At 40.4% G+C, this 27,855-nt stretch overlaps 1 protein-coding gene across 2 annotated transcripts in view; it reads right to left on the bottom strand.

Moving 5' to 3' along the window:
• Window positions 1-27,855, bottom strand: part of mmp17a (matrix metallopeptidase 17a) — a 98,542-nt gene that overhangs the window by 10,714 nt on the left and 59,973 nt on the right. For both annotated transcript variants that reach the window (XM_074617922.1, XM_074617923.1), the window contains 6 exons: window positions 25,257-25,543; window positions 7,794-7,970; window positions 6,767-6,869; window positions 4,320-4,402; window positions 2,542-2,694; window positions 1,741-1,998 (listed from right to left, as the gene is read on the bottom strand). In XM_074617922.1, coding sequence (XP_074474023.1) covers window positions 1,741-1,998; window positions 2,542-2,694; window positions 4,320-4,402; window positions 6,767-6,869; window positions 7,794-7,970; window positions 25,257-25,543 — 1,061 coding nt within the window. The remainder of the gene's footprint in view (window positions 1-1,740; window positions 1,999-2,541; window positions 2,695-4,319; window positions 4,403-6,766; window positions 6,870-7,793; window positions 7,971-25,256; window positions 25,544-27,855) is intronic.

The raw sequence follows: 27,855 nt of genomic DNA, 5'->3' as shown, positions 1-27,855 counted from the left end.
GCCAGCAGAAAAGTTAAGGGATGACAAATGTCATCCTCAGCATTAAATAGGCGTTATCAGTCGCTAAAAGCACCATAGATCGGGGGTCTTTGACGTTGTAAAAGTTAAAGCGAAACTTAAAAGTAACATGTTGTAACACCATGTAAAACTGAATGAAATGGGGTTAGGCAATAAAACTACCACTTATTTGGGGTTAGGCAACAAAAACAGTTTGTTAAGTTAAGGGAAAAACATTGTGTTTTGGCTTGGAATAACATTTAAAAAGTGAAACTTAACACTTGTGAACACAAAGACAAATTTCAAAAGGGATGCAAACCCCAACCTCCTGGGTGAAAACAGCGTGTTTTTATGTCCCATCCATCGCCCCCGACCTCCACCCCATATGGAGTTTCACGCTGTCTATACTACAGCGCCTGGCTTCCACTTCTACTGGGAAGTTGGCTCAGAATTGTAATCCAATTGTAAAACTTCATCCAAGACTTGAAGCTGCATGTTTGCTAACTTGCATAATTGTTCCATCCTTGTCTCATATTTCTCTTGTAATGCGTTCCTCTGAGGATTTCCCCTGAGAAGGATATTGCACAGCCTTGCCTTTGGCACCAGCAGGTACCAGAGCTACCAGTGGGCTGATGCTCTGGTGGAGTGTTACAACTCTATTTTTCTCAGAGAAATGTAATCATTTATCGCTAGAGGAAACAGGCAGTGGTGATTCATCATTTATACTTTAAATGTAATCAATCAGTATGTCTTTATAATCAATTTTTAATAAAGACAGAAGAGGTCAAAATAGGTCACTGGCTTCATGCTACACACCTTTTTCGCTCTGGGTGAGAGATCACTGTTGGGGGTATGGCTTTGATCATTTATTTTGTGGAAAAAGTAGCAACAGAGCTTCATTATCAGACACATTTATTTGAAGTTCATTGGAGAAGCCGCCATGTTATTCAAACAGAGAAAGACCACGAGAGACATCTCCTTTTGTGGTATTCTATTATGTAACAGTATCATTGTTATTTATTTATGGATCTGGAGTTTATGGCTTTGTATTTTATTGGAAAGCACTCAAGAGAGGTGTTATATAAATCGACTTTTAGCTTACTTACTATACTGTCAGCACAGGAGAGCACTTGTACACATTGTACTTCAAAAGTAAAGGTAAAAGAGCTTCAGATATGGACCACACTTCAGCTATCTTGGTTTGCAAAATATTGTAAACCAAAATAACATCTAACATAACAGATTAGGCCACGTGACGTGTCATCCGATCACGTCTAAAGGCAAAAGCTGGCCCCTCATTTGCGCTGTTGTAATGGGGGTTTCAGACACTGTTCGACGATCTGACAAGCACTTCACTTGAAGCATACTGATGACTTAAGCCCCAAAGCAAAGCTTACTTCAATTCTCAACTTTACTCTCAAACTTTGGTTAGTGACAAAGAATGAGATCATGGATATTATGTACAAAGGGGGGGGGTTAAAATTACATTTCTCTGCAGATTGACTGTGACAGCTTGAAGAACTCAAAGTCTTGTGCACGACCCATTAGGAGTGTGCAGAACTGGGCCACCCTAGAGGGACTACATCTTCCAACATGCCAGGAGGAGCTAACGGAAGGTTGGAGCAACTGATCTCAACAGGCAGCTAAAAAAATCATGTCAATCAATGATGATACAATCTCATATCTGTGTGTTTATAGCCTTCGTTACTGATGGAAGAAGAAAGGGTTTTTATGGCTACTCACCATCAGACCACCTCATGGCGTCGTCCAGTTGTGGCGGCAGACCCTTCCAAAGCGTGCTGTCTTTAGGGTAGCCCATGTCCATACGCCTCAGGTGGTCATCGTAGCGCCAGTAGTGGCTGTCCTTGAAGAAGTAGGTTTTGTCGTTGTGTAGCCAAACAAAGGCTGCATCAATTCCTTCCAAGGGTAGGCCAAAGTCAGTAATTGGACGAGGGTAGCCCTCCTCCACGATATTGTCTTTAAATACCCAGTACTTTAGACCTGAAGAGGGTGGACACAGAAAATCGACCTATCAATCTATAGCTTTTCTACATCACACACACAGCAGACAGTGTATGCACTGGAGATGATACATTTGAAAAGATGACAGACCTGGAAGATCATGAAATAAAGATTCACACATACTTTTTGTTACGCAGCCAAGGGAGAACGTCCTCTGCCAGGAAAGCTGTTATACATTTTATATCAAATGTGAAACATACCCGTTTCTTAAATTTATAACTCTTCTGCACTCTGAAAAATAGTCGGAATTTCCTTCCCAGTAAAAAGGTGTGAACTATCTCTTTTTATCTCGCCTCTTTATAGTGTGGATGAACACATTTTAAAAACGTCTGCCAGTCAAGAGAAGTTTAAACAAAAAAACTTTAACTTGAACTCTTTTTCGAACTGTTTACTTGTGACAGAAAGAGAGAAGAAATAAGAAAAGAAAATCCTGTGATTGCTGATGCTCACTGACACTATTGAACCAGACTAAATTTGAAGAAAAACACATTGGAATGAAGATGGGTTTTTTTTGTACTGTACCTTTGAAAAAGACTATTTTGTGGTCCCCAGGCCTCTCATACACAGCATCCACGCTGTCCAGATTGGTTGGGAGGCCCCTCCAGAAGCGATGGATCTGAGCCGGACGCAGTGACACCAGGTGCTTCTCTCTTGTTAGTCGCCAGAAGTACTTTCCTACAAGGAACAGGGCTCTCATTAGGATCCATACTAAAAAAGTGCGTGCGCACAAAAGCCGAAAATGGCGTGCGCCGAAAAATAATCAGACTTATAAAACTGTGCGTACGCACATCTGAAGGCAATGTTCCCTCTATAAATCACAATCCACCTGGAAATGTGCGCGTGTGGATCAGCCTCATATCCCGTCCTCGACACACCCACATTCAACCATAAATGGTCGATGAAAAGCACCTCATGAATGTTTCTGTATAGAAATGAGCCGGTGGATCTTTACGGTGAATCACTTCGACTACCGAGAGCACGTTTTTTTTTCTGACACAGAGATCGAGGGGGGGTGAGGTGGTCCCCTGAACACTCATCATCTCCTAATCCTACCATTCACGTAGTCCTCACAGTACCAGTACATCCGCCACGCAGCATGTTACGAGAGTCACCGCAGTGTTTATATGTTTACAGCAATCAGACTGATCGATTCACTTGTCAAAATGATTGCGACAATCAGTGATATCCCCCCACACAGGCTAACGTTACCTTCCACAGATTTAAGTTATAAGTGAATAATATTCCAGCAGTTTGATCACAAATCTCTAAAATAAAATCATTACTCATTGAAGGATACCTTGAGTAGGATAGCCTGCAACCTCAACTCCAAGGTTCTGCCCTTAGAGTGGAAGAGGTTCAGAAGCCTGGGAGTGTATTCATCCAGCTCGGATGACATTCAAGTTCAAGTACAGTAAAAATGTAAAAGAATGTAATGCAGGATAACATGGGTCAGGTTGTCATTGGCATGCGAATTGCACTGTGAATATGGAAGTCCATTTTCAAGGTTGACTAGTTGGGTTGTTTGAACAAAAAATTAGGGTTAGCTGCAGATATGAATTCATTTATTAAAAAACTTATCAAAAGGCATTAGTTGTTTCCCTTCCTCTCCAGTTTGTCTATTGTCATCTTTACCTTCAGCAGAGTTGACTCTTGTGACATTTCAGAAGGCTTAAAAAAAATGAAGTCTCGCTATTCTGTCAAAAAACATAATGTCGTGCATCAGACAATAACCAAAATATAACAGGCTGAGTCATGTCCCTCAAGGATTAGTCCTGGTTAAACATGTGTGGCAGGGCAATGTCATCCCATATGGAATGGGCTGACTAGAACTGCAAGCCAAATCGACATCTTGATCAATTCAAAATGTCTGAAAAAACATTCAAAAGGCAAAATGATTGTAACAAATGATCTATAAACCTTTAATGCCATCTCTTTTATAAAAGACTAAAAAGGTTTGCAAAATGTCAGGTAAAGTTCAGCATGCTTTGCTAACACTGCCGCTGCTGAAGTAAGTGAGTCCGTTTCTTGTTTCTGTTGTCAGTGGGAGGCTCGGGGTCATTCCTCCAGAGGGCAAGCATGAAAGCCTGATGTAATTTTTGGACTGCAGTCTCTCGGCAGGGCTCAACCGGCTCAGCTGGGTGTCTGCATCTGCCCCAGTCTCTCATCCGCTTTCCTTTTTTCTCTCTACTTTTTTTAAAATTTGGTTTCATTTCCACTCATTTAGCTAATTTCGTTTTTTATTTTCCCCACGCTGCTCTGTAGCTTTGCGTCTTGTCTTTCTCCCCTTTGTGATTTGGTACCTTTGAAAAAGAAGGCCTCTCCTCGTATCTGGGCCACTGCATCAAAGTGACTGGTGCATCTGTCCGGGGCATCTCGCGCCAGCCTGAGAGAGATGTGAAGAAAGTAGGAGGAGAGAAGATTGTGAAAAGAGGGGGGAAAAAAGAACCTTTTCTGTAAAAGTGGACACTTTAAATCTTTGAACACTGATGGTTCTGTGCTCTGATGAGTCACCTATCATCTAAAAAATATTTATTACATATTTATAAAAGTGTATTTGTCAAAACATCCATTAATACTTGTTTTCTTTAAATTAGATATGTGTTTTCAAGATCTTTTTATGCATCTAAATTTTGTTCACTTTTCATCCCCTGTGTCTGGATGGTGCATGGACGGTGCCTGCACATGAATCAGTGAAACCAGGCTAAGCAGGAAGAGATGCTACCAGGCTGACATGGTGAGGTCCCTCAGTGCATTTATCCCCGGGGGTTTTAAGTGATTTAAAGCACTGACGTGGCCGGCCTGCCAATGATGAAGCCATTAGCACCACAGGGCCGAGAGTGGGAGCCCGCCAGGCCTTATACCGACAAAGGTCTCTATTCAGAGCTCTATTAACACTACACCACTGCCTAGTGGTCAGTATTGGTGCCCTTGTCAGGCCTAATCCAGCTTTTTCACGCATCATGACCTGATGGAGTCGGTGGGAAATGATTAATGAAGGCGGTGAAAGTCTGAAAGGAAAAGATGGTTAAATATCGCATCACTGCCTGTTTAGCTTAGCCCTCCTTCTTAGTGCTGCCTTGCTGCTTACTGTAGTATGTGTGCACATGTGTGAGTCCTCTGAAACTAATTTGAATTGCACCAACCTTCAGAATTAATATTTTTTTTTGTGTTTTGTCTTTCGTTGGACCTCTTGGGTGCTACTTTAAGGTTAGTGCTGGTTTGTGTGTGTGTGTGTGTGAGCGAGTGTATGTACACTCAAAATACATAAATGGACATAATTAAGCCAAATTATCCTTGATATTTTGAAAAAACAACGGGCTGATAGCCGCCCAACTTGCTTTAGGGAATTACTTAATTAGACGGGCAGGCTCCCAAGCTCATTCTCGGCCTCTTTGCTAATTTGGTTTGTTGGCACCTCATGACTTCATATCAAGCACCAAAAAACTATTTTTACAATAATGGTGCGTATTCCTACATGGATTCATTACATTGTCTCTCAGTGGAAGTGAAGGAAAAAGTAAGAAAATTAAAAAAAAAAAAAATCACAATATAATTATGCTGACATACAGGGAATCATCATAAAAATAGAAATCTCTTATAGTGAGATCCAATACAGTTACCCTGCAATAAATGCTACCTGTATGGTGTTTATTTAGTCTCAAAAAATATTGTGTGCATAAAAACCAGGCATGTGCATGTAAATATGAGTGCATAGAATAGTATATATGTTTATGCTAGTGTTTGAATATATATGTTTATACAGGTGTCTAAATATACAGTATATGTTTATGCAGGTGTGTGAATATATATGTCCATGCAGGTGTCTGACTATATAGGTCTATACAGGTGTGTGAATATACTGTATATGCTTATGCAGGTGTGTGAACATATAGGTTAATGCAAGTGAGTGAATATACAGTATATGTCCATGCAGGTGTGTGAATATACAGGTTTATGCAAGTGAGTGAATATATACAGTATACTGTATGTTCATGCTGGTGTGTGAATATATATGTTTATGCAGGTGTGTGGATATATGTTTATGCAGGTGGGTGAATATATATGTTTATGCAGGTGTGTGGATATATGTGTTTATGCAGGTGTGTGGATATATGTTTATGCAGGTGGGTGAATATATATGTTTATGCAGGTGTGTGGATATATGTTTATGCATCGAGCTCATGCTTGTTACAGCCCCGTGCTCACGGGACCACATGTGTGCATGCGGAGCAGAAATGCTGCCTTGTGAGGATGTTTTCCACTCGCAGATACTGTTCTGTGCGCTCGTACGACGTGCACACGTCTGTTTTTTATGTACGTGGTTTTTGAGACTATTTAAACACGATACACCTGTGTGAGGTCTATTAAGAGTATAGTGTTCTTATGGAAGTAGCTGAACTTCTATTATTACCCTAACTTTAATATAGCCACTTTTTTATGGCTGTGAAAAACATGCCTAGTTAAGGAATTTATATCAGCTTAACCAGGAAAACATGAACATTAAAAATGTTTATGTGATTTCTGCAGAAGTTTATGAGCATGTCCACCTTTGCCAACTGAAGCCATAAGACGTATCTAAGAGCACTTGTCCTAATAAGATGTGTCCTGAGTGGACTGTGGCTTTTGGTGCCAAAATTGTACTGTGCCATCCCCTTTTTATCGACCCTAGAGATAGATACGGAGGGATTATTGAGGTGGATTTTTTAATGTAGTACTATGACAGTAGATCTTTACATCTTCTACTTACAGGAGAGTGGATCTGTTTTCAGGAAGGTCCAGTAGGACAGGAGGTTCAGCCGTCTGGGAGGGGTTGCCTGGTCGGTTTGTGTGGGACACCGAGTCTCTGACACCTAGAAAGATGTCAAATGTCAATTCAAATGAATATACAACATATATATATATATATATATATATATATATATATAATTCTTGGTTATTTGCTCTACTCCTGTTATTTTGCAATGTTACTATTTTCCTACATTGTACCATAGTATAACAGTATGGCACAAATGTGTTTAATTCTCCCCTCCTTTTTGATTGCTTTGTCTATTTGTTCACTCACATACTTCACTTCACCCCTCTTCATGTTCACCATTCCCTTTCCTCACACTGCCATTTCCTATCTAAGGTCGCATGCCATAACGAGGTCCAATTAACTCCATCCATGTTTTCATTAAATCGATAACCTTCCTCTACAGAGCTCATCAAATGCTGCTTCCTGCACGAGGAGGCTTCGGTATCTTCAGTCTGCTGAGCTGTCACCAGCGAACGGCCGTTCCCACCACTGCACTGGGAAACGGACATAATTACAGCAGAGGCTCTGGAGTCATGGTCAGCAGAGTAGAGGGAAATTCTGTGAAAGCAGTACTGTATGCCTCCAAAACACTGAGACTTCACCGACGAGACATCAAGAAGAGGCACTCAAATGAAGAGGTAATTTAGCCATTATTTGGTACAGCGTACAATCATGTTTGAGTATACTGTACGTCTAATAGATAATGAAATAATGAGGTGCAGAAAAGTATGTCAAAGTACTTTGGAAATACTTGGAAAGGCTGACTGTTAAATTAATTCAACAATGACTTCCCGCAAATGTTACTTCCACTTATAAAGCGCCCTTCACCATGTCGGTCACTTTGTTTCATTTTCCGACAGCATCTTCCTCAGTATTCCATTACTGAAATACCATTTTTCACGTGTGTGCGCTTTTTGCTGCTTGAGGCAGAATTATTACAGGAAATTCTGATGGAAATGACACTAATTTTCCCTCGTACCGTAGAGCTGCCAGACGCGGACCTTGTCTTCGTAGGGGAGGTCGTATTTCAGAGGGTCTCCTACGGGACCCTGGTAGTACGGTCTCATGATGGACTCTATGGCTGAGGTGTGGACCAGACCGATGGCGTGACCGAACTCATGGACTGCAACCGCAAACAGATCCATCCCATGAGTGTCTGAAGGAGACAGAAGAGAAAAATACGAGTTCACATCATTTCTTATAATCTTTTACACATTATAAGAAAATGCAGACATGACAAGAAAGGGAAAGCAAAACAAACACAATCTAAACACAGTGCTAGTGAAACTGTGTGGAACTGTTGCAACTTCTCAATGTATGCCACAGTAATTTTAATCTTAACTTTCTTTAAAAAACTGAATATTTACTGGTTGGGAATGGGTGGTTAATGCTCAATCTGACTTTTCGAACAATTCTCCATTGAACAGTATAGATTATCTTCATCTTCATTATCTTCGTAGAGAAGCAACAACTTGAGCAATACCTTTAACTTGAGTATAATTTGGACACGACTCAGCATTGTGAGAGGTGGTGAACATATGTTACTATTGTGCCTTACAGTGGGGTTACTACAGAGAAACAACTGTGGTTCTACCACTAATTAAAGACATAAGATGGTGACTTGTAATCATTTTTCTAAATGTGAGCATCAGAATCTTATGGCTTACAGATATGTGTATGAAATTAGTTGTAGTTTTAGGTAATGTGTGAAAATGACCAATGGCATGGTTCAAATGGTCAAACAAGTTGAATGCATTGTTTATGTTCACGTACGTTTGTGTATGTTATGTTGTTGTTAGGGCTGTCAATCGATTAAAATATTTAATTGTGATTAATCGTGTGATTGTTAATCATGATTAATCGTAAATTAATCACACATTTTTTATCTGTTCAAAATACTCATTTAATACTCTTATCAACATGGGAGTGGCAAATATTGTCCAGAAACCCTCACAGGTACTGCCTTTAGCATTAAAAAAATATGCTCAAATCATAACATGGCAAACTGCAGCCCAACAGGCAACAACAGCTGTCAGTGTGTCAGTGTGCTGACTTGACTATGACTTGCCCCAAACTGCATGTGATTATCATAAAGTGTACATGTCTGTAAAGGGGAGAGACTTGTGGTTACCCATAGAACCCATTTTCATTCACATATCTTGAGGTCAGAGGTCAAGGGATCATGCAAGTTTTTCCCTCGCCAAAATTTAGCGTACGTTTGGAGCTCATGACAAGCTAGTATGACATTGGTACCAATGGATTCCATAGGTTTTCCAGTTTCATAGCCCTAGTTTTTGTAAATGGCTTTATAAAGACACAGTGGCCAGTCAGACCCAGTCACCAATGTGAATTTACTCTCTGTCCTAAATTGACCCTGCCAACCCCCTGTCGAGGTATTTTATCCCTTTTCAGCTCATCTGCTTATGGTGCAAATTAAGAGGCATGACAGACAGCTCAGGAGGCTTTGAGTGCTGTTAGGCATGTGGTGTAGTGAGATAACTATGGTAAAACTGCCTCGTCCCTCGGCTGGCAATCAAAACCTGAGTGTGGAGAGACACCTGAAGAGGCTGCAGGCTATTAAAGCAACCTCCCCTCTATGTTCAGCAAGAAAAAAGAACGAAAAAAAGCCTCCCAAACTCTTTGTCTGACTCTGCCAAGCAAGACAAAACCTGGGCTTGGAGATTTAGATATGCAAAAATGTGGAGAGCTATAGCGTGTCAAGCCAAAGCTAGCTTAGAGTTCCTTGGTGGCTAGGCGGAAGTCTCTGCATTCAGTTAACCTAAGGTTTGCCCCAGCTTGGGACATGCACTCGTGCTTACAGTACCCAACTGGGGTATTCAGGAGGCAAATGCCAACTCTAATCTACAGGAGCACATGGTGCGGAGAGGAAAGGTGGACAAAAGGAAGAGAGAGAGAGAGAGAGAGAGAGAGAGAGAGAGAGAGAGAGAGAGAGAGAGAGAGAGAGAGAGAGAGAGAGAGAGAGAACAGCGGCTCAGAACAGAGTATGTACCATGTCATCATATTCACGGTCCACGGGAGGCTGACAGAATGAACGTAATGCCTGTGGACAAAGTAGGAGCGGAGAGAATTGGGCGGATGAACCAGATTAATTTAGGAGGGCAGAAAGAGATAGTGAGGGACTTTTGTGTATCTCTACAGACTATTCAATTCTTTTATATTTCGGGGGTTCAATCTTTATTCTACTGGATTCACCAATGAGCCATTAAGTATCAACTTAAATGCCCTCATTGCATGATGCTAAAGATGGGAATTAATTTAGACCTTTAAACTCATCCATTCCCCCAGTCTTCAAAAAACTAGGATCACAGGATACCGTGGCTTTGATCATAGATGACCTTAAAGGCGTATGGCTAACTGAAAAACATCACACACCCTTCAGAGGATGCCCTGAAGTTTGCCTACAGGGCCAGTATGTTTGTGGAAGACTCAGGCAACACAAGTCCGGAGTTAATTTGACAGCCTTGGAACTTATATAAGGATAAAGCTGAAGACCAAACACCTTCATTTCGGACCTCCCAGTCTCTTGGATTGCACCAGCTTCTCGCAATATCCCTTATACCCAATTCGTAGTAACTAAGCTAGTTTCAGACAAGTGATGTACTAAACCGTGTTGCACCTAGGGCGATTAATTCAATATGATTTATCGTCTTTAAATGTAATCGTATGAAATCAAATATCGAGATATTGTGATACACAATTAGTATTGATGATAACAAGCACATTAACTCAAATTTCTTAGAAAATGTGAATTGATAAGAATTCTGTTGATGAGAATACCCCAGTATAGTGAATAAGTACAATGAAAAAAAAAAAAAAACTTTTAATTGTCAAGTATTTAATTCACACAGGAGTATACAAACATAGGCTTTACCATGTGGTTATTTCATACAAACTATTTATGTATTGAATTACCAACAAACATGCTATACCGTAATATATATCGTTACCGAAATCGTTATAAAATGACTAGGGCTGTCAATCGATTAAAATATTCAATCAGGATTAATCGCAAATTAATCACACGTTTTCTATTTGTTGTAGAAAAAAAATTTACCTTAAAGGAAGATTTGTCAAGTATTTAATACTCTTAGCATGGGTGTGGACAAATATGCTTGCTTTATGCAAATGCAATTTTTATATTTTTTATTGGAAATCAATTAACAACACAACAAAATGAAAAAATATTGTCCAGTAGTAGGCCTATTCATTACGTTTTAGATTGAGTGGGAAAAATGTAAATATGCTAACCTATCTGGGTCATACTGTATATTAGCAAACTAACGTTAGATATGTCAGTTGTTGTGTTAGCTGTGCAACAGTTGCATCTAGCAGTTATAAGGTGCAAAAATTTAGTAAAAACTAATTTGTGTGGTCCAACTAATTTAAATTTAGTGATGTGTAAATCTCAAACAGTGAAACAACACAAATCTGTGACAAGACATAATCTGAAGGCTTCAAGTTCCTCGAAAGTACAATCTTCCTTTGGGACCGCTAAATCACCAAGAAGGCTCATCAGATGGGATGATGATTCATGCAACAGCATACAATGACAGTGGTGCGTGGGCCACACGCCAACATGCAGTCCAGCACTATGCAAAAACACTGCTCTCACGGGATGAGACCAGACAAATAAGTGACTAACCAGAGATCGTTGCCAACAACTTCTTCATCATCCAAAATATCTTTGCCACTCCAGGCCCAAGAAGCTGGCATCCAACATCATTACCAACCTCCTCCACGCACACCGTCCAAACTCTACTTCCAGGAAGCAACTCGGGATAATTGGAGCCGAAACAGCCAGCTAGGCACAAGAACAGCTTCTTCCCCCTGAGCAGTGCTCTTCATCAATACATCTGCTTCTCCCCCAAAAAACTGGTACACAGAATAGATAACAGCACCGTAGCAGTCACTGTCTCTCTAGCGAAAAACACTGTCCTTAATCAATGACTTTACAGATACTTAAAGTTGCATTTCACACTATGTTCCAGTTGAGAATCCTTTTGACTTGGTTTGCTCAAGGTTTCTTCCATTTTTTTTTAACAAATAATGTTGTCTTGGGAGTCTTCCTCACAGACAACGGAGGGCTAGAGTTGGTGGTGCTACTTTTTATTGTATATAGCCTTAACACAATAGAGTATAAAGTTTCATGTTGTTGTATTAGTTTTTTCTCTGCATTCAAACTTAACTGCATTGTATTTATAACTATTTCGAGTGCAGTATTCTCTAAAGTTGTATCTGTTTGTTGTTGTTTTCATAACTATTGAAGAAACTTGTCAAGGCTTTCAGTGGCAATATCAGCTGTGGCAAAAGAAATCTCGCCACTCAGTCCTCCCTCCACTTCCCTATTCAGATGGCAAAGGCAAACAGTTATTAGCCTGCATACAAGAATGTTAATGTGAAATTGGCAAACTGAATAATGGGCCTTGGACAACCTTGTGTAACACATAATTAATCAGTTTATGTTGTGGCTACGTCATTCTTCTTCAGCTCTGTCAAAATTAAGTTGACAGGGATTTACTGAGGTAAACATTCGACATGTAGGGGGATTTTTTCCATCTCTGTTAAGCTTCAATAGCTTCCTTTGAGGAACCAAAAAAAAAAAAAAAAAAAAAAACATGGTATAAAAGCAAAGGTTTCTCTACATGGTACATATCTCACAACAAAAGTTGAACTGGCTGTGTACCCACTACTGTGTCACGTATATTTATTGTGTCAGATCTTATACAGTCTGATGAAATCACCTTGGCTTATACAAACCCTCCGGTGCTCTAGGTAAGGAGCATTTGTTGTGCGCTGAATACAGTGTGCAGTCAAGGGCTCCATCTATTGTTATGCAGGTTGACGTAACTGCTCTGGCCTCCACTTGGCTAAACTTCAACAAGGACAAAAAGCAAATACTCAAAAGTTAGCCTTTACATTTGATGGGGATCCTTGTAATGCTGTCGCCTGTGATTACAGCACCTTTGCTTGTGTTTATTTATCTTAAAGGGGACATATAATGAAAAAAACAACACGTTTTCTGTGCTTGTGCACATACAATTGGAGTGCCTACGAACTCACACATTGTGAAATAAGACAACCCAGTCATTTGTTTGTGATTCAACAAGCCATTCAGATTTGGCTCCCTTTCCTATGTCACATGCAAGCTCATTACAATATATCGCCCACAGCTTGAGTACAACCTTGCAAAGGAGCCATATTTTTCTCACAAGCCATTCAGAGCAGACTGGGCTTTTTTTTGGGAGGGGGTCTTAAAGAGACAGGCGCTAAAACAAAGTGTTTGAGACAGAGGGGGAATACAGGTTTATTCAGACAGACAGTATGAGAAAAAAAAGTATGCGTTTTTTGAACATTAAAGCATTTAAACATGTTCTAGGAAACCCAAAAATACAAGTTTGACCCCTGAAAATGAGCATGATATGTCCCCTATAACTGTGAAAATGCAGAAAGGTTTTGTCATTTGACATTATGTTATTATACTATATATTATTATTACTGTTTTTTTTATTTCAGGTTCATTAATGCAAATATTACAATAATTCCAATAGTTTCTTTTATTTGAATCATACCGGTGCACCTGAAACGCAGAGAGATACTATTTACAAGTTCTCTGTTACTTTCTTTAAGTAAAAGTATAAATGCATAAACAATTCAGCAATCGTTTAAGCACACATTTTCTTTCTGTCATTACTCCTTGGTACGGGTCACACGAGTATAATCCCTTCCTGATATCTCCTGCATGCTCAGTGAGCCCTAACAGAGCTCTGTGTTTACATGCTTATCCACTGGAGGTACGTGAACAAAGCTCAGTATTATATTGTGTAAACTCGTCGATACTGCAAGTCTGTCCACTGGCACAGTTGTTCAAATTTAACACGAGTCACCCCAAGAAAGCTAATGGTTGTGTTGCCTCATATTTCATCCAAATTCATTAGACGAAGACATATATGTTTTAACAAAGATAAATTGAACTCGATTGATCAGTTCATGTCATATTTACTTCATTTTGGAGGAAAGGCAAACCCAAAATAACTTAGGTAAAGTTTAGTGGATGAGGTTCCATGTTGCAGTACCGTTTCACTCTGTCCTCCTCTCGTCCGTACCTGTTCTAACTTTGAGGTTTGTTTATTGTCTCTGGATTCTGATCCTGTTGCTATTTTTTGTGTCTGTACTATTTTGCAGCATTATTTGCTGTTTTTTTTCCAGTTTTCTTTTCTGTATTGTACTTGAATAATTTGTTATTGTCTGCTCTGTTATAGCCAGCATCAGTCTGGAAATGTGATGGTGTGAAACCCGGGCCAAGGGCAAGACGTGACGTGATATAAAAGGGTGGGTTTAAAGACAAAACTTTAAATTACACTTTCAGCAATGCTCTATATACAGTATAAGTAACATGTAACAACACGATGTTTAGGACTGCAACTAACGATTATTTTCATTGTCGAATAATCTGTAGATTGTTTTCTTGATTAATTGATTAGTTGTTTGGTCTATAAAATGTCAGAAAGTTGAGAAAAATGTTGATCAGTGTTTCCCAAAGCCCAAGATGATGTCCTCAGATGTTTTGTCCACAACCCAAAGATATTCGGTTTACTGTCATAAACGAGTAAAGAAACCAGGAAATAGTCACATTTAAGAAGCTGGAATCAGAGAATTTTTACTTTTTTTTTTCCCTAAAAAATTACTAAGACCGATTAGCAAATTAATTGCTGATTCATTTCATAGTTGACAACTTATCGATTAATCGTTGCAGCTCTAAGGATGTTGTCTAATTTCTATTATTCTCCCCATAGATCAATGACTCTGCCATGTTCCTTGCACTTTTAGAGGCTGTAACTGGGGGATATATTGGCAAAAATTGGAATATAACATTAATAAGTATGTTTTCTTTAGTGTATGATATATAATAAGAATAACAAAAATAAACAATTGTTATTTTTTTGCCAAATCCTGCACACTGCACCTTTAATTGTTCCTTACAGATTATAAACTACAGAATTTTAAATGTTTACATACCTGAGAAGAAACCACATATCCTGCACATTGCACACTCTTTTATTTTGTAGCAAAGTTTTGGTTGGCAGACCTTTATGATGTAAGGTTTAATATTCAAAGTGAATACTCACACTTGACTGGGGTCACGCTAATACAGTGTGTATTATCTGATAAGAAGTTTAAGTGAATAATAATATAGCAGCATTCAACTGTTCAATCTGCCAACCATGTCTTTTTTGTGTTTCTCTTGCAGAGGAAGACAAAGACATAAACAACACAAAAGGATGCACCCACACAAAAAAATGAATGTTATAAAAAAATTCACCTGCTTAATGATGCTTTTGTTTTACTCAGGGTAATCAGTTTGCCGGAGCAGATTGCTGGCAGAGTGCTAATTAATAGAAGCAATCTGCTGCCTGTCAAAACAAAAAACAGCACTTCCAGACCTCCGCTTATTTGATCTCGCCGACAGTCCGCCCTCTCACAACTCCTAATGGACGCCGGAACCATCAATCACACAGCGGGGGTGAACCGGTCCGCTAAATGTGGCGCTTAATATTCCACTATTCAGCATCATCATACACATTAGGAGATGGCCTTGGCGGACCCAGATTTAGGGTCCCGCTGAGAACAATGCACCGGGAGACGGGGGGAGGGAATTAGCGAAGGCAATTACTCAGCTACGGATTTGTCTGATAAGGTTCATTTTTCTAAAGACGATTACATAGCTCCGCAATCTGCTGAAGCACCAACATTCACTTTTTACCCTCTGGGCTGACCTAACAAGTTTACATCTTCTCAAGGGATTAACGCGCTTTTGAAAAAAAGTTGCTAAGAACAACAATTTATGAATCTGATAGCTTTGTGGTAGCAGAGCGGATGCCGGGCGGGACTTAACGTCTTCCCGCTTTAAAAAGGCAGGACGACATGTGGAAGCAGTGATACTGACATGCAGCTAGAGACGAGTTGATGATGCTGGGGGAGGATGTTGTGAGATAGCAGCAAGGTGAGGCTGGCAGAGTGTGACTTGGAGAAATTAAGAGTTGTTTAATTAACTTTTTTTTCCCCCCTACGCCTCAGTGCGCCAGTCTGGCAGCCTCAGAGTGGGAGAAACTCGACTGCTTAACAAAGCATTATAATCCAGAGGTGAGCTGAACACTCCCGACACCACAGAGGAAGAGAGAAGGTATGTGGCTATCTTCGGGGAGCTGATTAAACATTTTGAGGAGAGTTTTTTGAGGGGATTCATCACAGCTGCGGAAAGAGGCATCCTTGAAAATAGGAACGTCCAACCAGGGATGATGATTCACAGAATCGACCTGTATTTCCTCCCACATCGAAGGCCACTTTACTGTACAAACACAAGGGGTACCATCGTCCTTCAGCCTCCCTGAATTATTTATGGCTGGCAAAATCAACATCATCTTTAACCCCTTAAAACTCTGACGGCCTGCTGGCGGGCCCCGGGCGCTATTCTGTCTTTCAGAGGTTGTAGCGGGCTCAGTTTTCAAGGTAGAGGGAAGATACTATGTGAAACTAGAAAAACCTAAGGAATCCATTGGTACCAACAATGTCATGTTAGCTTGTCGGGAAGAACGATACATAACGCAACAAAGTTACGCATAATTTTGGCGAGGAAAAACTAGCATGGCCACTTTCAAAAGGAGTCCCTTGACCTCTGACCTCAAGATATGTGAATGAAAATGGGTTTTATGGGCTATTTTACTGGTTTAGTCTTCAGTAGAAATGTCTTAAATACAATTTGTACTTGACCTTAGTAGTTGTTATAACCTGTGAATATTGGAGAGCACTATGATGGAGGCAGAAAAATAAATTAGCGTCATATAGACGGGGGTCACACGTCTGACCACTCCCTCCTTCACTGCCCTGCTTCCATTAACCAAACCCACATACATGCAGCTGTTCCTAATCCCCCCCCAAACACACACTCAGGCTACACTACAGCATCCTCTGCCTGTCCTGCCACTGCTCCGGCCTGGTGGGAGGTCTAATTGGAGCAGACTGAGCTGCTGTCCTGTAACATATGGCTCACAGCCCCGACAGCAGAAAACAAAGGAGGGAGACCCACACAGGTCCCGGCCCCATCACAGACTCACCAGCTGGGATAGACAGACAAACACACACAAAGACAACACACATCCTCTAAGCTGGATCCTTCTGTTGAGGTTTAATCCCAAACATGAGGTCAAAATGCACCGTAGGGCTCTTGGTCTTTCTACAGACCTTTTCTTGCGAGACAATAGTTGAAACAGAATGAAACAGTGTTAACCTGGCATGTGGATACCATGTTAAACAAAACCAATTTTAGACCGTTCGATAAGAGATTTTAAACTCACAAAATATGTGTCGTTTTCTGCTCGGCTACCACATTCGTACTGATGAAGAAAACAATGAACATCTAACCTTTCTGATCCCAACTCCCCACGTTACACACACACTTCCTTTTTGGCTCAGCTATCTGAGAGATAAAACAGAGACTAAGAAACCAAGCATGCATTTGTTTCAACACCTCAAATTCATTTAGGAGGATCATAATACTGAATCAAATCCGTCCTTCAGATCTTTGATATCAGACACGACCTTTTGGTCTCACAAAATATCAGCTCTTTTGCAACAGAGCTGGACTTTTTGGTCCTGCTTATTGTTTGTGACAAGCGAATAACCGTCTGCACACTAAATGACAAAGTGAAGTGGGGATCAGAGCTCCTGATATTACAAGAAAAATCTGACAGCAGCACTGTGAAAATCACATTACACCAAGGACACATAACCAGCTAATTAACACATGCTCCATGGCATCCAAATACTACAGTTGCAGGCTTGTTTCAATGGCCTACAAATGGCAACTTTTTTCAGAACCTAGCAACATCAAATAAAGCACTGGTGCATGAACTGTAACCGAGCTCTGTTTCTCACAGTGTATTGCACAAGATAATGTACACATAACGCTGGAAATCATACAGTGAGTGTATAGGCCTGCTGTCATTGCGTCTGTGTGGCAAAATCACTCATATTGTAAGTGCAGCTGCTGCCTAAGATACTGCTTGCTTACAGATTTCTCTCCGTTTTGCTTCCAGCTTCGGAAGAGCTGTTCGCGTCAGGTTTTGTCATGAATTCATCTTTCATCTGGGAATTACTCTATTTGGGATGTCGGAGGGTGAGGTGAGAAAAGAGGTGTAGTAAGAAATAGGTATAAGCTGCCAAGTCATGCAATTCTCTTTTCTACTGGAAGGGAAACAAAATAGCTTCACTTGGAGACAGAGGAGGAGTAATGGCAGAGCCCACATATCACAAACTTCTGGTAGTGTACCCATTCATGTCTTGGCTGCGGGGCCTCTCAGCAGATGATGGTATATACAGTACAGCATATATACCATCAGTGACATACGTCAGCATGTCAGCAGTATGTCAGCAGTGACATACTCTTCCCCTGCTTAGGTGCTATTTTCAATTCTATAGAAACAAAGGCAAAATACCGACATCAAGTATCCACAAACAGCAAATATAATTCAACCCGATTTCACGCCAAAGTGTGTAATAGTCCCGCCTGTTCACCAGAGGATAGCATGTCAGTGTCACGTTTTGTCTCGCGAAGGTGTGAATATGAAAAAAAAGAGGGCAACCAAACCACTCACTTAGGTTTAGGCAAAAAAAATACTTTGTTAGCTTTAGGAAAAACATCATGGTTGGCCTCAAAATAAGTGCGTAAGCCACGTAAAATATGTAGAGTCAGTACAGACTACATGGCGTGAAAATGACAAGCCAAAAGCATTCTTATTATACGCTTTTTGCCTTGCGTCTTATCATATTATTCGTATACCTTTTCGTGCAACCAGGCTGTATAATTAAACAAATCAATGTTAATTTCTTTATTTTTTTAACATTTCTCTGCCATTGAGTTGGCATATTTCATACATTAAAGAAAGAATAAACCTACAGTACGGCATGAAAGCCCAGGTTGGGGTCCAAATTTCCTCGTACCAACCACAAAACCACAATGGATTTCAACTAGGGCTGTCAATCGATCAAAATATTTAATTGCGATTAATCGCATGATTGTCCATAGTTAATCTTGATTAATTGCAAATAAATTACATTTTTTATTTGTTCAAAATGTACCTTAAAAGTGAGATTTGTCAAGTATTTAATGATCTTATCAACATGGGAGTGGACAGATATGCTGCTCATATATGTATATATTCATTATTGGAAGTCAGTTAACAACACAAAACAATGACAAATATTGTCCAGAAACCCTCAGAGGTACCGCATTTAGCATACAAAATATGCTCAAATCATAACATGGCAAACCCAAGCCCAACAGGCTACAACAGCTGTCAGTGTGTCAGTGTGCTGACTTGACTATGATTTGCCCAAAACGGCATGTGATTATCATAAAGTGGGCATGTCTGTAAAGGGGAGACTTGTGGGTACCCATACAAGCCGTTTTCATTCACATATCTTGAGGTTAGAGGTCAAGGGACCCTTTTGAAAATGGACATGCCAGTTTTTCCTCGCCAAAATTTAGTGCAAGTTTGGAGCGTTATTTAGCCTCATTCACAATACAAATCACAATTCAACAATATTTGTAACTTTCTGAAACAGACAATCCGACAAGGATGCCCACTTCATGCAGTGATTGACCAGGTGTGCGGTGAACTTCTTTACAGACTAATTTCTGTCACTTTCTGTGTGTATAACGAAGTGCAGCACTTTAACTGTCTTTGAGAAGAGACCTCTTAACTGCATCTGGACCTCTCCGAGTGACAGTCGATAATAAATCATTTTTGTGGGGCTTTACTGTGAGATTAAACCAATAACCTAAAATTCTAACAACCCTTTTGCTCATTTATTTAGCTTATCAGCCTACGTGTGTCACTTTGACATTACATAAACCATATGCAAATATCTATTTTAGCTCCGTGCTAAATGTACTCGCTCAGGATTACACCCTCAAGACACTGACTTGTCTAGCAAAACCCTTCACTTTATCAGCCAGCCTATAACACAGCCCGATTTCATTTTGCTCCACAGTGCTGCATGTTATGTCTTTTTTGTATCCTGGGACTGATGGACCAACATATAGTGCGATAGCTCCTGCTAGCTGCAGAAGGGTCAACTTTTTCTGGAGATAACACTATCAACACATGTTGCCATGCATTCTTGCTTACGTTTTGAACTTAACTTCAAATAATCTATAATCTATAATCTTCATGCCAGCGTTGTTTAGTGCTGCACGATTATGGCCAAAATTATAATCATGATATTAATTTATATTTTAATATTTTGATCAATACTGAGATCACAAATATTGATCATGATTATTCATAGATAGATTTTAGGGACAAAATATTTTTATTGCAATCTCATATTCTCTTCCATGTTGTGCTACATTCCAACTGTCAAAAACTCCAAATATTATCCTTTTACTTTGTTATTGTCATCTATGGTGGTTATTTGCATAAAAACACACAATTCAAATGATTAAGAAATAAATTATTGTATTTTTATTTAAATACTTGCTTTGATTAAAAGAAATCTTGGCATTAGTAGTTCTAATTATTATTATAAGCTGCTTAGAGCTAATGTTTGGAAGTTAAACAGTTCATAATTCCCTCTCTATTACCTATTTTATATTGCTGTGAAAACATCTCCTTCAAACAACAGGATTTATTCAAGTTTCTCGCCACAAAGTACATTTTACAAGATTAAATCTGAATGCATCATGACAGAGTTATAATTTACCATCACCCAATATTTTTTTAATTTCTCATTTTTACTGAGTAGAGCTTGAACGCACCACAATGTGCACCGTGCTGTCGGTAGACGAGCTGGTCACTGCGACTACTCTGAGCAGCATCAGGGGAATAAATTACAATCTAATACGTTTTTGATTACGTTACTTGTTGCAAATGTTTTAAGGTTGCTCCTCCACTTCTTATTTTGGACTTGCAGCTGTGACAAATTGCAGCTTTACTGTATGTCTTCTTCACTCACATTGAAGAACTTCCACACCGACAACATGTGTGTGTGTGTGTGTGTGTGTGACATTACGGACTGTGCCGCTGTGTGCCAACATAAAACCATCATGTGGCGGCGGCACATGTGTGTGTGACCGGCAAAAAAAATCGGATATACGAGAATGCTGAAAACCGTCCGGCTTTGATCGGATGCTGATTGACGGTGCATTTCAAGCTGTTAGTTTAGGAATCACTTGATTTATGCAGCAGAGTTTTCTATGAGAGGAGCATTTTAAACATCAATATCACAGTTGATACTATTCATTTAATTGTGGAAAGCCAAAATCATTATAGCGATTAATATTCAGTGAATTGTGCAGCCTTAGCGTCGTGGCATGATTTTGAAGCCTTTGTATCAGTGTAATTGAATAACGATTAATAGGTCAAAAGGGTTTAGATTTGTTAGACCTGGTAAAGTACTAGAGCTGAGCAGGTCTCCCTCATCCGACAACACCGTCACTGGTAAGTGGACCTCGAGTTGGGATTGCTGTGTCGTAACAGTATGAACTTCCACGCCTCGACTTAGTTTGGAAACTTGTGAGAGACGTTTTAGCCAAATATTTCCCACATCATCATCTCTAGCTCTCCTCTCATAACGTTTCCCTCTCTCCTCTGCTGTCCATCCATCTTTCAAAAAAGAAGGGATGAATGGAGGTACTGAGCAGAGGAGAGAGGAAGGGCATTTTTAAATCGAGCCATCCAGATGAAAGGAGGACTAAAGAAAGCAAGTCAGAAAAAGAGGAGAGTTAATGATTTATGTTGTCATTCGTGTGACCGCACTGAGACGGCCTCTGCCTGACGATGCATTCAGTACGACTAGATCACTCCATCCGCTCATTTCATCCGGATGAGTGGACCTATACTGCTCCCCTGCCCTTTCCTGCTTGCCACCTCCCTCCCTCCTTCCCTCCTTTTTTTTTTTTTTTAAAAAAGCAAAGGACAGCAGGGAGTAATGAAGATGATGCTGAGCGACAAGACCGCCAAGGTTTAGAGAATGCGACGATTTGGTCACATTTTTTTTTTTGAAAAATGGTCCTGCTGTGCCACCAACAATTTAATTTGCACCAGTGTGAAGACACACACATACCGCAACGAGTCTGGAATTCGCAATTATTCACAAAATAACAAGGACACAGACAGTTCTGCAGAAGTGCAAAGAGGAGGTGGGTGAATGATGACGTCTGCAGAGAGGACAGATATTGTATTGTGTGAGTGACTGAATGTATGAAAGGGTGGTGTACGTAAGAGTGTGTGGGGGGGCTCACTTTCTAAAGCCAAAACACCAAAGCACCGCGCTGTGTTTTCCACAGCTGTCAAAGAATAACGGATATTTCTAATATAAGCTCATCTATTTTTGATTGGCAGAACTGATTGAATTCCATTTAGAGCCGCTGTCATCCTGTCCTCATTTCAAACTCGCAGATCTCCCTCAGCGAGTAATCAAGCTCTTTCAAAACTGTTTGATGAAAGTAATTTGGCCAGATCATTCAGGATAACGCTGCATAAAGCAATCTATTAGCCCCACACAGCTCAAAGCAAAAACACACTGGATGAATACATTTTTACCGCACTGGAATGGGCGTCTGTGTGTAGATGACTAATAACAGACTTAGTAATGATATATTACAACAGATAATAATTAACCTGGCTCAGGTTAATGAGCTACCTTGATAATGACTTAAAGTGTCTGAAATTAAAACATGATATCCATGGAAATAATAATTTTTTTTCTGACTGAGACTTCTGCCTTGACCTCAATACAATAGGATAACAGAATTTTATCTGTGGTGCGAAAAATCATATTTAAAATCTCAACAGCTGGGCTGCAACTAATACATATTCATGAATCTATCAATCATCTTTTCAATCGTTCGTCACTGAACTGCATAATACATGTGAAGAATGCCTGTAACAAGCTTTGAGAGCTCATGATGGAAGTATGAAATCGCTTGTTATTTCAGGGAATGTTGGGCAGTTTTGATTCAAGAGATTAAAGGTACAGTGTGTAGGATTTAGTGCCATCTAGTGGTGTGGTTGCAGATTGCAACACACTTAGTACCCCTCCGCCGAGAGCAAAAACGTGGTAACGCTGTTCGCCTCGCTCAAAGACCATCCTTACCATAACAACACTACTTTAAAAGCAACGGAAGTCAGACGGCGGCTTGCAGTACCACGGTTTTGCACTCTGCGGCTGACATTACCGCAATTTCACAAGCATGTCGGAGAACTACGGTGGCCTTCAGGTAATGTAAAACTGCGAAAGGCTCTCGCTAGAGCCAGTGTTTGGTATGTCCATTCTGGGCTACTGTAGAAACATGGCGGAGCAACATGGCGGACTCTGTGAAGAGGACCCGCTCCCTATGTAGATATGAAGGACTCATTCTAAGCTAATGAAAACACAACGATTCTTGGTTTCAGGTGATTATACACTAATGAAAACATAGTTATGAACATTATATTCCATTTCTGCAAATACATCCCCTGAAATGTTACACACTGTAGCTTTAAGAGATTTATCAATTATTATGTTGAGGATTATTTTTCTGTGCATCCACTAATTCATTAAGCATTTCAGCATAAAAACAATGTTCTAGTCACTCAGGGTCGTGCACAGATCTTACTTCATTATTTTGGAGACATTTTAGGATGTCAGCAAGAACACAACATTGCAATTAGTTGACTCATGAAGGTGTAAAGCAATTAAGGGCTGTACTACAGAATTAGCTAGAACAGTGATTCCCAACTAGGGGTACTTTAGGGGGGCTTCTGCAGTTGCCAGGGGGTACGTGGAAAGCTCATTTAATTTGCTGCACTAAAATGATTTGGGACGCAGTTGGCTCAGTTATCAAGGAAGTGTGAGTAAAGATACTGGTCTCCTAGAAAACCTATGGATTCCATGGTTACAAACAATGTCATACTAAATACCGCTACGGACTTACGCTAAATTTTGGCATAGATAAACTGGCATAGTGATTTTCAAAGGGGTCCCTTGACCTCTGACCTCAAGATATGTGGATGAAAATGGGTTCTATGGGTACCCACGAGTCTCCCCTTTACAGACATGCCCACTTTATGATAATAACATGCAGTTTTGGAGAAAAATCATGGAGTTATTTGAATGCAGTATAAATGTGTTATTTTCGCCTAAAATGGTGTATTTACATACAGTATTTTCGCATACCGGGGTCGCTAAACATTCTTGAATTACATTAATTGGGTATGACTATAAAGTTGACTCTTGTTGATCCAATGAGCCCAATTGTATTTATGTGTGATGATGTCAGTCCCCATAGTAGACATTTCATTGTAGTGAGATCATTTGTTTTTTATTTGACATCAGTGTAGAACATGACCTGTGGTGACCTCTAGGATAATCACAGCCTCATGAAACTTTACAACCACAAACTAGAGACCTAGGGCATACAAAGGATTAATTGCTTTCCTAGTTAGATTGACAATAAGGGGGTTTCTGAGCAGTTTCCAGAACAGAAGTGCTCTCCATCCAATCACCAAAAAATGCAATTCTTGCAGAAGTATCCAAATTTCAAAAGTTGTTGATACCAAAACACAGCATGGCTTTTTCTATGGTGTTCCTCAAGGTCTTGGTGTTTTAATGTGGTATTTTGGAGGGGATATTGATAATTTTTTATCAATTCTCAAGTGGTAAAAGGTTCTATTTAGCGCCAAATCTGTGTAACAAATGGTATCAACCCAAAATTGCTGTTATGAGACATAAGTGAGCATGGGGATGACCATCACAAACTATTTTTTATTTTGCATTTTTACTGAGTAGAGCTTGAACGCACCACAATGTGCTCCGTGCTGTCAGCAGACAAGCTCACCATGTTCTAAGCCCTGATACACTTTCACAATGTATTTTAATTAATTAATTAATTAATTAATTTATTAATATATATTTCTTATTAATGACGAGGATAACTTAACACACAGTGCTGAACTGCATCTCAAATTAATCTTCAGGTTCCCAGTTTTCAGATGATGTACACCACTTCTATGTGACATCTACTGTTGACTTTTTATCCTGAACATCCCCTATCCCCCACCCCTACCCCTCTAAAAAAGGAGGGTGGAATGGTAAGGGGGAGGAAAATAAATAGCCAAATAGGATTACAAATCAGTGTGATGCCGATCTTTAGAAATTTTACAATAACCAGTGTGCTGCCCATCAACCTGTCAGATGTGATGTGTTGCAACTGTGCATGAAAACTAATTAGCAAGCGAGCAAAGCAGTTGAAACATAGCTAAAAGTCATGGATAAATGAAGCAGTTATCTTTTAGATACAAACATGGCTGGAAAATAGAGTTTATTTTGTACAAACACATAGACTCTGTGGTTTAATAAAGCAGAATGCAAAGTTCCTCACCTGGAGATCTGAAGGTCCAGGCCTCGTCATCATCAAAGTGCGTATCCCCTGCTGTGAATCTTTCTCCAGGGAAAAATGCGTGCGCCACAGTTCCCCCTGGCCCGTCAAAGGGATATCCATCATTGTGGTCGGCCTTGGTGAAGTCGATTTGAATGTCTGCGTCACTGCCGGCCACCTCGTGGAAGTTGAGTGGTGCGATGTCACTCCAGACCTTCAGGGCGTAGTACATCAGGGCTCGAACAGTGTCCCTGCCCAGTAAGGCAGAGTCCTTAGGGAAGGTCCTCACTCTGAGAGGAGAAAAAGAGAGGGGGAATATTATGTACCAGAAGAAGAAGAAGAGACAAGATGGGGTGAGGAGGAGGAGGAGGAGGAAGGACACGGGGGAGTTGAGAGGACAAGACAGGAGAAGAGAGAAGAGGTGGCTGATGAGGGAAGGGGACGGGAGACTTGACAGAGGAACAAAGTCAAAGTGGAGACAAGAGAGGGGAGCTGGGCAAAGTGAGGGGAGAAAAAAAAATAATGATGGACATGAAACAAGAGGAGAAGAAAAGGAAAATTAAAGGAGGAAAGGGTAAGAGGTACAATCCGTGGGAGGAGACAAGGGGAGATGTCAAGTGTAAGGGTGACACATCAGAGATGAACATGAAGAGGTGGAAAGGGACACAAAAGGTGGGAAAGAGGAAGCACAGGAGACAGAAAGAAGAAGTGGAAAAAGGCAGGATGCTGTAGATACCGGCAGGATGGAGAGATAGCTCCGAATTGTATGAAAGCACAAAAGCATAAAGGTCAACTACACAATGTTGAAAGAAAAAAAATTCAGTTTGCCTATCTTATGTGATTCCATCGTTTTTGTATTTCATGGTTATGTGCTCCTTCTGCTCACACACACTGATAATAAATTGATAATACAATGTGCATTTGGAGAGATTATGGCATCAGCTTCCAGGAACAACCCGTCAGTTTTCCCCTTTTCCATCCTCATCTAATTTTCTTCCCTTCCTTTCATCACACTTAACATCTCTCAAGCCATTTCTTTCTGTCAGCGACAGTGGAAACAGGACGAGAATAAACAGAAAACCACTCAGAGGTTTGTCTACCCCCCTCTCCTTCTAAATCTCCTTTTCTTTTCTCTCCACCCGCCAGTCTTTGCCTCGTCCTACTCCTCTGCGTCTACGCGGCGCCCTTGCCTTCTTTCTCCTCACATAAGCACTTTGTCTAAATACAAGAAGGCGGTTGCAAGCTGCTCTAGGACATTTAATCAAGGTTCACGGCCTTGAGAGGGTGCCGCCTTGTCTTAACGGTACAACCAAGCTTACAACCTGGTACATATCGTGGGCGTTCAAGGTTATTCTGGTAGCGCATCGCACTGTGGTGCAATCCATGTATCGGATAGCAGGATTTCATCAACAATCTTGACCTCTTTTTCAAGTGTCATGTCTTGCATCGAAAACTGTACCTCAATCAAAAGGAGAGCACAAACACGGATATTGATTCACGCATTGATCGCCATACACAGACCTGAGGACTAGTTTAATGCTACATGGTGAGATGTCCCACACATATCGACTGTATCCCACAAGCACAGAGAGAAGTTTTTCGTCTCCGAGTCTGAAAGGAAAACATTACTGGAAGACCGAAATGAAATGGGACAAAACAAATTGGCGCAAGACGACCTCAATTCTTGCATGTAGCTGCACCGAACCAAAAATGGCCCTCTGTCAAACCACCTGCGTATCTCGTTTATGCTGCAATGTGCAAGGAAGAGGCAATAAAATGGCAAATAGGTGAAATAATAATGAATAAAGATGTTCAGTAAGAAACAAGGATTGCAAACTCTGTAGGTGAGTGCACTTCAGCTGAGCTGTTACTTTCCAGTATCCGTGGATAAACCGGCTTATAAATTAATTGTCTCTTACTCAAGGGATACCGCACTGATTTTCAGTTTGGTTGGAGTTTTAATCCATTCGTTAAAAGAAAAATGTTTCTTTTCTCCTCTCCAGTACACATTTGTTAACTCAATTTCAGCTGTAGAAAATTAAACCTTTTAAACTAATTTTAACATGATCAACTGGTTCCTATTAAGCATGAGATTAGAACATTTCTATATCACACACTATGATTTTATCTCTAAGTGAAAAAAACTTGGTCAAAGTCCAGTGGTTGTCAAACGGAGGTGGCAGAGAGCCAGTGCAATGGGTCATACAATGTGGAGCACACCTATAGTTGAATGAATCTGGTTCATTAAGTAACAATGAGTGCTCTGATGCTTGATGATGATGATTAAGATTTGGTGAAACCATCCATCCATCTGCAACCGCTTATACCGTTAGGGGTTGCGGGGGGGCTGGAGCCGATCCCAGCCGACATTGGGCGAAGGCGGGGTACATTCAGTCCATTGCAGGGCTGACACATAGAGACAGACATCCATTCACACCTACGGGCAATTTAGAGTCAACAATTAACCTAACCTGCATGCCTTTGGACTGTGGGAGGAAACCAGAGTACCCAGAGAAAACCCACGCTAACACGGGGAGAACATGCAAACTCCACACAGAAGGGCCCCAAGCAGGATTCGAACCTGCCCTCTAGCTGTGAGGCG

The sequence above is a fragment of the Sebastes fasciatus genome, chromosome 19 (assembly GCF_043250625.1).
Source record: "Sebastes fasciatus isolate fSebFas1 chromosome 19, fSebFas1.pri, whole genome shotgun sequence".
In the NCBI taxonomy this organism is placed as follows: domain Eukaryota; kingdom Metazoa; phylum Chordata; class Actinopteri; order Perciformes; family Sebastidae; genus Sebastes; species Sebastes fasciatus.
Note: the sequence above shows the minus strand (reverse complement) of the source record. Positions and strands in the feature narration are given on the sequence as shown.